At 33.7% G+C, this 11,318-nt stretch overlaps 1 protein-coding gene across 1 annotated transcript; it reads left to right on the plus strand.

The window, feature by feature from the left end:
• Positions 1-708: 708 nt before the first annotated feature.
• Positions 709-7,202, plus strand: LOC107937164 (ABC transporter B family member 27). The gene is made up of 17 exons (XM_016869999.2): positions 709-920; positions 1,717-1,791; positions 1,889-1,924; positions 2,014-2,088; positions 2,896-3,020; positions 3,694-3,793; positions 3,977-4,148; positions 4,233-4,351; positions 4,445-4,555; positions 4,656-4,800; positions 4,992-5,124; positions 5,288-5,363; positions 5,616-5,681; positions 5,774-5,881; positions 6,329-6,436; positions 6,547-6,744; positions 6,832-7,202. The coding sequence occupies exons 1-17, from the start codon at positions 837-839 to the stop codon at positions 7,033-7,035; spliced, it is 1,935 nt and encodes a 644-aa protein (XP_016725488.2). The 5' UTR covers positions 709-836; the 3' UTR covers positions 7,036-7,202.
• The last annotated feature ends 4,116 nt before the right edge of the window (positions 7,203-11,318 follow it).

The following is an 11,318-nucleotide window of genomic DNA, read 5'->3' on the forward strand; positions in this document are numbered from 1 at the left end:
TCCCACCCAAACACACTTAAAAATTTATTTTACTTCCACTTATGATTCCCTCCGCCATCCTTCTATTTTTTACACCCAAACAAGTACACCATGAAGGTTTAACCAAACAAAATAATAAAATTATGATTTAGTTTTTCAAATAAATTACAAATTAATATCGTAAAACTATGTCTTATATAAAATAAAATAATAATTTGATTTAAGTTATCTGAACAAAAATTTTGAGTTCATCCCTATTCAAGACATTACTCTAATTTTCACACGATACCAAATGCATACACGATTCATTGCCAACAACATAAAACAATAGCTTTTTAAGTTTTTGTCACCCGAAAAACCTAAGGTTTTGTTATTATCATCTTCCCTCTCAATTTGTAATCTATACTTGATCAAGTGTGATGAATTAATCAAGTACCAATTCAGTTGAGGAAAAAGATAATATACCATTTCTTTTAAATAATTATTAATACTATTGCCATCATTCTACTATATAAATTTTAAATAAAATAATTAAAATTAATATCCAAAAATTGAACATATATTTGCAAACTAAGTGATTAGCTTAATGATAAAATTACTTGGGATTCAAGTTAATCGGCATGAAATCTAGAATTCAATTCCCATAATTGGTAGTAAAAAAACCTGCCGTGGAAAATTTTGCAAATAATAGAATATTTTTTAATAAATCAATAAACAAAGACGTTGGAAAGTTGACACTAACAGAACGAATGCTGTGGACCAAATAAAAATCCCAAGTTCTTTTATAATTGCTCAAAATCTTATAAAAAGAAGTCCGATTTCCCATTTCCGGTGTTTTTGTTGTGGTGAGTGTTTTGATGGGGAAGAAACATAGCTTAGATGAGACTTCAAACTCCATTTCTAGTTCTGGAAGTGAAAGAGCACCTCTTTTGAACAAGGAGGTTGGTTTTCTTCTTTCTTTTTATAATTTAATTTGATTAAATTTTCTGGGATTCTTTTATTGGTGATTCTCCTTCACAATAAAAGAATGTTTGTTTCTGTTTTTATGGGTATCTGTAGCCTGCAACCTGCAAAGGGTAGTACTTGAATTTATATGATCGTTTTTGTGTCTTTTTGTTTTCTCCATCAAGTAGGTTTATTTGATTTTTGAGATATGTTAGCCCAATTTTTCATATATATATATATATATATAGATATAGCTATGAAAATATTATGCTCCAAATATATGAAAAAAAAAACTTAAAAGGAATCAAGCATATCATGTCGAGCCTGACTCCGATTAGTTTTATTTTTTTAATGGTCTATGACATCAAATTCTTTAGTTAGATTAGGCTGAAGTAAGTGATTATTTGGTTTTCTTCTTCACTCAGCTCTGTAGATTTTAGTTATCTTATGCAGATTTCAAAAGAATTTTTGATAGAATTTAGAGGACCAGCTTTTCTTATCTTAGTATTCATTTTAGTTAATGAAAGTGAAACATTGAGAGGAAAAAGAATGAATAGCATAAAAATGGAAAATAGAAATTGAGATTATTTCACTGAACCAAGAAAGATACCTAACATAAGGTACAATCTGTTCTCTTTTTCTAATTTAATTTTTGAGGTGCTTAAAAGAAAAAGAAATGCTGAAACAACATTAGAAGAAGACTATTTAAAGCATATTTTTATTTTGCAATTTAATATAAGAAATTCACACAAACACTGGTTTAGTGGAAACAATTCACTTTATTTTGTGCAGGCAAATAAGCAAACAAATGGGCAACAAGCAGCTGAAAGTCCTCTGTCAGACCTTGAGCAAGGCAATGCAGAAGAGGTGATATTTGAAGCTATTTTCCTACATTTTTATTTCCCAATTAGCAAATTTTTTGGGGGGACTTAAGGATTTTTGGTCTTCCTTTTGAAATTTTCAGGCAGTCAATGTTGGATTTTGGAGAGTATTTGCACTGGTTAGTGATGGATTGTTTCCCATCATTTCTAAGCATGGAGTTCTAACATCAATGTGCATTGAAATGCTTTTTTTCCCTTCAATTTTCAGGCAAAGCCAGATGCTGGGAAGATATTTGTTGCCACCTTTGCATTATTGATAGCATCCACTACAAATCTCTTGATTGTATGTTGTTTCTAATCAAACTTTAGTCTCATAATGCCCAAATCTTCTTTGTTGTTCTTAAAATTCCTTTATTTACCTTTTACTTTGATCATGATCCATGATTATTTGAGATGAAAAATGAGTACAAACTCATTGCTGTTAACCACAAAGCACATTTTAGGAATAGGATTGGCTCATCATTGACTGTTTATGCTTAAAAAAAGGTCATTTGATCATTGACTGTTTATGCTTAAAAAAAGGTCATTTGTCCAGTTCCCTTTGTTTTGAGTGTTGTGTTTCCATGGCCCTTCATTTGTATTTCCATCATCCAGAATAGCTCTAATTCTACTGTAGAAATAAACCCAAATTAGAATTAAAACTACAAAATGCAAAAATTCATCATGATGTATGTATGTAAGCTCTTAACAGTTTCCCCCTTAAAACAGCTCACCTTTGATGGTAACCCATTTTTTGGAGATTGTCACATCTTTATGTTCAGTGTCTTCTTTTACATGGCATAGAATACTGTGAAATATTGTTGCCTTCTAAAGAGTGAAAGAAATGTAACATCGTGCAAGATTATGAATTGCTCCTTCAAACATACTGTATTTTTTAATTTTTTTCTCTGTTTGGCACAATAGTATGCAAGCAAAAATTGTAACATCAAAGGAATTCTTTCACTTCAAACTCTATTTTCCAGTAAGCTGGAAACGTTCATATGAAACCATTTAGAAATCAAGAGCAGAAGTCAACTGTGAAATAAGGTTTTATCCTGCCCTTACTCTTGTTTCCTCATTTTTGCATTATGTCAAATTGCTTTTATTGCAGCCTAAATATGGTGGAATGATCATAGACATTGTTTCAAGAGATATAAGGACACCTGAACAGCAATCAGAGGCCCTGGAAGCTGTCAAGAATACTGTAACATACATTGTGCTGATCGTTGTAATAGGGTATTCCTTTTCCTTTTGTGATTTTCAGGTTCTAGTGTTCTACTAGTTATGGTTTTATTCATAGTTGTCTATTTTAACAATTGGGCATCCATTGATATATGAGATAGTTAAGGTTTATCTGGCTTTCGACTTTTCTTAAGTTGGAAAGAAACAATCCTTTTTCTTGTAGCATTTCATATGCTCCTTCATTTTTGAGAGAGATAGATAATGAGTGTTCCCTTACATCATTGTGAGATTTTGATGTTTCCATGAGACCAGCTTATCCGTTGAAATGCTTCAAGAAAAAAATACATCTCAGGTTCTAGTCATAGATTATCTTAAAAACAGCATTATCTTGGCTTGTCTTCATGTTTTTCGCTTAATATCTTGTATATATTGATCTTATAGCAGAGTTTCTGCTAAAATGTCAATTAGTTTTTGTATTTCAAGAAGGCTTGAAGATTTGCAAAAACATATACTGAACCTGAAAATATTGTCTTAAGAATCAGATCCTATAATAAACTTCTATGATGATGTAATTTAGTTGAAGACTAGTTCCTTTTTAGGAATTTTCATATCTCTATTTCCTTAGTCTATTGCATCCATATTCATGCATCAACTTTATAAACTATATTACTTGATCTTTTGACTTCAAAAGTTTGACACTATAGTTATTTTTCTCTCATCCATTTAGGTCTGTGTCCACAGCACTTCGGTCATGGCTCTTTTCTTCTGCCAGTGAAAGGGTTGTAGCTCGCCTTAGGCGAGACTTATTCAGTCATCTTATTCATCAGGTCAGGCCAATTAGAGCAGCTACTAGTTATATGATATTGCCAGTTAATGATTACCCAGCTTTAAGAATTAAGATTGATGGTTCATGTAACCAATGATTTGATAGTTATTCTGCTCATAGCTTGAATCAGCCTTCTCTTGAAGCTTGATTTTCAGCAAAACTGATCCTAAAATAGTTCCAACAGGAAATAGCCTTCTTTGATGTTACTCGAACAGGGGAACTCCTCAGCAGGCTATCTGAGGACACCCAGATTATAAAAAATGCAGCAACAACTAATCTTTCAGAGGCACTCCGGAATCTAACAACCGCCTCTATTGGTGTTGCCTTCATGTTTTCTTCATCTTGGAAATTAACGTGTATGTGATTTTTTTTGTTCATTTTTTTTATTGATTCCTCTATCAGATAAGCAGAGTGCTCATGGTAGTTTTTATTCCTGTTAGTGCTATCATTGGCTATAGTACCGGTTATTTCTGTTGCTATACGACGACTCGGACGCTATCTCAAGGAACTTTCACACAAAACACAAGCAGCAGCTGCAGTAGCATCCTCAATTGCTGAGGTTTATATAAAATATTTCTGATTTCTACTATCACACTAACGTTATTATTGATTATTTGATAGTATATCCTTCATGAGATACTTTAATGTTTAGGAATCTTTTGGAGCCATTCGAACAGTTAGATCATTTGCTCAAGAAGGTTTTGCAATATCGAATTACACCGAAAAAGTTGACGAGACACTGCAGCTCGGACTAAAACAAGCTGTGAGTTTCAGGATGCTAAAGCTTGCTCTCTCTCTATCTTCCTGTCACGCGTGTGTTTGGAAGCTAAACTTTGCATAACTTGTATTGTTTTCTTCAACAGAAACTAGTTGGTCTATTCTTTGGAGGAGTAAATGCTGCATTCACATTTTCTGTTATGGCCGTAGTGTTCTATGGTGCCTACTTGACAATAACAGGATCTATGACTGTGGGTTCTCTCACATCCTTCATCCTCTATAGCCTCACAGGTACTTCCTCAATGTTCAAGTTTTGCTTAGTTTCTGCTCATTTATGATGGTTAAATAATTTCATCTCATGATTGCTGATATGTGGTAACAACATTCCAAGCTTAACCAATCCGGGAAGTTATAAATCTACCACCTTCATTGGCAGAATTTTGCCACCAAAATTTTTATATAGTATCTCTCTCCGCCTGCAGTTGGATCTGCAGTCTCCTCTTTGTCCGGGTTATATTCAACTGCCATGAAAGCTGCAGGCGCAAGTAGGAGGGTTTTCCAGCTCTTAGATCGCGTGTCAAGCATGCCGAAATCCGGGGACAAGTGTCCAGAAGGGTAAGTCATATTACAATATACTTTTAAAAGTCCAACAGTTTTAAGGCAGTAACTAGATAGTTTTCCTAACATTGAAAATCAAAAGCATAAACTTACCTCATAATACCATTTTTGTCAAGACATTGATTGCTTATAGTCCATGATGTTGTATTCTCAATGGCAGAAATCCCGATGGAGATGTAGAATTGAAAGATGTGTGGTTTGCTTATCCTTCTCGACCAAGTGATATGATACTAAAGGTAATGATTTCCTTGTTATACCATGGTGATGGATTTGGTTTAGTCGGCCTGCCCTTTTAGGACTTGCAACATGATAAAATTGAAGAAGATCACAGTAAAACAAGGTTAAAATTGAAGTACATAGATTGGCATTGCTCTGGTCAACGAATTCTGATAGAGAAAGAACATTTGTTATTTAGGAGATTAATTTAGGTCATGGTTTTACAATTCTCGAACTTCGTGATTTGAAACAGATTACTGTTTGAATTGCAGGGAATAACATTGAAACTAAAACCTGGTTCGAAAGTTGCCCTTGTTGGACCAAGTGGTGGTGGAAAAGTAACATCATCCCTTTCCCCATTACTGTTTTTCCAGTTTTCTCTGTTGGAGTATTTTAATAGTTGATGTCCCAAATTTCTTATCTGTTGCAGACCACGATTGCAAACTTAATTGAGAGATTTTACGATCCTTTGAAGGGAGAGATTTTGTTAAATGGAGTTCCTTTAGTGGAAATATCTCATGAATATCTTCACAAAAAGGTAGTCCTCGCTTTTCTGAAATCTCTTGATATCTGCATAGCTTTCATAAAACCTGTAGTCAAGTTCACAACAGGAAACAGATTACCATGGTGTCATTCCGATAGCAACATTATTCGAACCCACCAGTTTGCCACCTCTAATTTAGGCCATCCTTTTAATACAACAGTAGTGCATTTATTTATCTGCTTTGTTTACAGTTTCTCACTTGGCACACAGCTTTTGTCATTTCAAACTAGATTGGAATGAATATATGGTTTAAGCTTTATATCGGCCATTGAGTGGAAATGTGTAAACAGCTATTTAAATTGTATAATTTCACCCTTCTGTATTCATGTTCTAGATACAATAATCGCATTAAATTATCTATGGCTTTCACAGATACTTGATCATTTTGATGCCCCGAGATTTCTTTAACACCCTTATTCTTCTTGCCATTCTGGAATGCAGGTAAGTATAGTCAGCCAGGAACCTATTCTTTTCAATTGTTCTATAGAGGAGAACATCGCTTACGGGTTCAGTGGAAAATCAAGCAGTTCAGAAATAGAATCTGTAGCTGTGAGTTCTGATCATGTTCTAACTTCTTCCTCTTTGACCAATATCTATAAGCCATCTTCTTGGATTTTGGTTTGTGTATGCATGTATGCTGATAAACTACAATGTTGCAGAAAATGGCTAATGCTCATGAATTCATAGATAAATTTCCGGAAAAGTATAAAACAGTCGTTGGAGAACGTGGTTTGAGGCTCTCAGGAGGCCAGAAGCAAAGAATAGCAATTGCGAGAGCACTATTGATGAATCCAAAAGTATTGCTGTTGGATGAAGCCACAAGTGCACTGGATGCCGAAAGCGAATACCTTGTCCAGGTGAGACTGAAGTTGCTCCATTTATCTGTTTATCAAATCATGCCCTCTATCCAAATAAAATCCTTACTTTTTTCTTGCACCATATAGGACGCCATGGATTCATTGATGAGGGGTAGGACTGTTCTGGTCATAGCACACAGGCTATCAACAGTCCAAAGTGCTGACACTGTAGCCGTCATATCCAACGGAGAGATAGCCGAAAGTGGCACACATGAAGATCTTCTCCGTGAGGATGGTATCTACACAGCTCTTGTTAGGAGGCAACTACAAGGACCAACCACCAAAATATAGTTCCAAAATGGTAAACAAGGTCCATATACTTGTTCTGCTCACCATATATTATATACTTGGCATTGTCAGAAAACATAAATATATTTTTACATATATTATAGTTCCCTTGCTGACATTATAAGACTACTCGTAGGATACTTCTGAAATGAAATATCCCATTTATGAGATATGGTTTGTTGAAAAAAAGAGTCATTGTTAGATTTAGGGGACATGAATGTCAGAATTCTGCAGAATACATGCTAAACAAAGTAGTTTCATATATCACAGTGCTGAATTCCCTGAAACAAATTATTGCTAAGTAGTGGAATCTTCTCAACCGGAAAACTTGCATCACCTTAACTGAGACTTAAGTGGCTTAAAGTGCACGGTGGTGAGCAGCATGTTAACCATGTGGTTAAAGAGAAATTGTTAAATTGCACTATAATACCCCCTAATCTTTTTCCGACATCGGAACAGGATTACGGAGTATTATCAATCACTACAGATTAAATACGAATAATACAAGAATATTTATTATACAGTTCAGTAATTTGTTTTATTGACCTTTTAATGGACCCTCGAGGCCCAAAGAAGAAGTTAGAAACAAATCGGGACCCGATTAGAAGCTTATAAAATTTTTCGTAAAATTTCCAAAATTTTTCTTATGAACAGTACCCACACGCCCGTGTGGTTTAGGAGACACGCCCGTGTCTCCATGATACGCCCGTGTTGACTAATCGTGTGGCTCACACGGCCAGGACACACCTGTGTCCTTTACCCGTGTAACTCTCTGACTTATTGCTTATAACAAATTAGTTTCACACGGCAAGATACACGCCTGTGTGCTTAGCCCGTGTGGATTTATTTTCAATTCGAATCTAAAGCAATTTTCACACGGCCAGTGCATATGCCCGTGTGCTGTGGCCGTGTGCCTCACATGGCTGAGACACACGCCGGTGTCTCTGCTGGTGTGGCTATTCCTGGGCATTCTGTTTACAACATTTAAAATGCAGGGGACACACGGCCTAATCACCAACCCATGTATAAGCCGTGTGTCTCACACTGTCTGATCACACGCCCGTGTGTCAAGCTGTGTGGACTCAAAATGAGTCTTTCAATTCAAGTTTGCCAACCCTGCAAACCTTGAATAACAAGCAACTTAAAATCCAATCTTTTAATCAATCCAAAACATGATTAATTGCATCTAAAACATATCAAAACTGTCATTATAACAATCTAACTCATGGATGTTCATAGATATCTAACATAAATTTTCTAAACAATTTATTTAAATACCATTCAAATCAATTCAAATTAAACCATGAAAATGACCATATTATAAGACATATATTTATGTATATAGATCAACCAAAATCATCTTATACACCATTAATATTCACATCTCAAAATGACTTCAAAAGACAACCTAGGTATTTGCCATTTTCAAAAGAGAAAATATATCACCACGTATTTGAGTTCGGGACCGGCTTGAATGCTGAGTCGTTAGTCACTTTCGTACCTAACCTGCGCACGAAAACAAACCGTACGCTAATTATGCACTTAGTGGTATTTCTATAAACCAACACTTAAATCAATTATTAACTCAAATGCATTTAAACTATAAGATTTCAATTTCATAACAATAACTATATTCACAACTCCTTCTCAAGGAAATATTCAATTCAATTTAATATCAATCAATAACAATTAGTTATTTAGTATGGTAGTACAGTCATTCAGTTATTTAGTACAGTAGTTTACCCCTATTAACATAATTCAGACCTGGAGGGATACACGGATCCAACCAAACACACCAGTACGGCACTTAGTGCCTCATCGGTTTTGCCGAAGTAAACAATAACAATACAGTACTTAATACCTCATCGGATTAAACCGAAGTAACAGTAACAGTACGACACTTATAGTGCCTCATCGACTCGAGGTCAAAGTATCCCTAAACACACCCAATCCTATGGCATGCCAACTATATCCGACTTAGCCCGATACTTTCAATAGAGTATTCAATTCACTATCAATTTTCAGATAACAGTCAATTCACACTTCGATTCAATATTCACAACTTATTTCGATCCAATACAAAAATTGCAATTCTTACCTCTATCTCTCTTACCATATACATTAAATAATAAAAGCAACAATTAATTATTAAGTTCGGTTTATAGAAATACAAACCGTAATTCTCGGATTACTATTCATCAACCTTCTCGTTTCCTTTCTTTGTCGATGTCTCCGGTACTACATTAGCTACGGAAATTAAACAATTTACACTATTAATACAACATTAATTCACAATAAATAATTGCTTTAATTTCAATTTGATCCTAATTAACTCTTTTACTTTTATCACTCAATTTATACTTCATTTCTATTCAATTTCCTATCATATTCACCCTAACCATCAAATATCCATGGTAAAACTCTACTCTCAAGTTTCTTTCAATTTAGTCCCTCTAACATAAAACTTATAGCTTCTTTTATAATTTAATCCCTTAATCAATTCTAACTTGATATTCATTCAATTAAATCCCTAATTCAACAATTTGTTCAACATGAACCATGCTTAAAAACCTATAAATCTCCAAAACCTCAACTTTATTTCAACAAAACTTTGTTTTAAAGCTTCTAAAACATCAAAATTATAAGAAAATGGACTAAATTAACTTACAAAATTAAGCTTTAAACCCTAAACCCTAAAACCTAAATTTTCCATTTTCTTTTTCTTTTCTTCTTTCTTCCTCCCTTTTCGTTTCTTTCTCTGTTCCTTTTCTTATTTTGTTTCTTTATTTTCTTTTATTTATTTTATGTTTTATTATTTTATATTATTATATTAATATACTATTATATTATATACTTAAATACTAAGTATAAATATATGTATATTATACATACACATGGGATTATATTTTCCACACATTTGTCACTATTTTCCCTTATGGATTATTTACTAATTTAGTTGTTCAAATTTTCTTGATTCAATTATTCAACTTTTACACTATATTCAATCTAATCTTTATACTAAATTAATCTCAATTCAAGCTAATTCACTTAACCAAAATCTAATTAACCACTCAACTATCATTCATAAATATTTCTAATAAATATTTACGAACCCGATTTACGAAAATAGTAATCCAGAAACACAATTTTCGATACCCATAAATTTCGGGTCATTCATGCACCCAACACTTATAAAAAAGTACAATTATATTCCAATAATTGGAACTGTTTACAATTGGGACTAATCTTAGTTATTGTCAAGTGAAATATTCAAATGTTTTAAATGTGAAAAATTGTCAGATTTCGTTTGGGATATTTGGATGCAAAATTTTGTTAATCATTATTTATTGGTTATAGTTATAAATGGGTTTATATTAAGCTATTAAAATTTTATAATATGAAATTTCTTGTAATTCTGTGTTACTTGCTTTTGCTATTTTAGTATGTGAAGAATGAAAAGGATATTTACTATTTTTGGCTTTGGATTTTTCTTTCTTTGTGGACAACTTCCCTGAAATGCACCCCATTAGTTCTTGTATCTTGTGATTGAAGCAAAGCAAAGCAATTGGAGTTGTATTTTCTATACAAATAAAGACTCGTAATATTTGAAGGTCAATCTTTAAAAATTTCCAAACCATGAGCGACGCGGCTAGCAAGGATCCATCACTCCACGTAATATATTGATGAACCCTACATACTTGTAAACTAAGTCCAGTGTATTATTGTTACTGTAGGTCATCTTCCATCTCCTCTAGTTGCAGCGATCACAAGGACTGTTTCCACTTTTAGTTTTAAATGAAATATCTAATGTTTCGAAACAATCGTATCCCACGTTTATATTTGAATATGAATCATGACTTTTAGAGACCCTCTATCGCATATGCACCCTAATAATAACTTGACCTGGGTACAGACAGGGAGTGTATGTACTGAACCACATTCATTATAATGTGAAAGAATAAGAACAGAAAAGGTTATATCAGAGTCGTTGACATGTTCTCCAATGGAAGCAAGATGTTGATTTTATGGTCAAAATTGGCTCCGTCAAGTAATTAAACAAAGCTTCAGTCCACTTCCGATCTTAAAACCTATGCTGGAACACATCATCTTACCTCTCCTCTCAACTTTTGACATGATAACACATTGGCTGCTTTTATCCACAAATTGATCATTGTATTGCTTGAAGCTTTGCTGTAATTGTTTTATGCCTCCATATTTATATTGTATGTATATAAAAGTTGATACATGTCTTAAACTCTAAAACCATCCGGAATCAAAGCAAAAAA

This window comes from Gossypium hirsutum, chromosome A05, assembly GCF_007990345.1.
Source record: "Gossypium hirsutum isolate 1008001.06 chromosome A05, Gossypium_hirsutum_v2.1, whole genome shotgun sequence".
Taxonomy (NCBI): Eukaryota; Viridiplantae; Streptophyta; class Magnoliopsida; order Malvales; family Malvaceae; genus Gossypium; species Gossypium hirsutum.

Excerpts from the sequence above, each read along its gene's own strand:
- LOC107937164 (XM_016869999.2), top strand. The coding sequence starts at position 837 with ATGGGGAAGAAACATAGCTTAGATGAGACTTCAAACTCCATTTCTAGT. Across the intron at positions 5,682-5,773 it reads GACCAAGTGGTGGTGGAAAA|ACCACGATTGCAAACTTAAT; the intron begins GTAACATCATCC and ends TATCTGTTGCAG. Across the intron at positions 5,882-6,328 it reads ATGAATATCTTCACAAAAAG|GTAAGTATAGTCAGCCAGGA; the intron begins GTAGTCCTCGCT and ends TCTGGAATGCAG.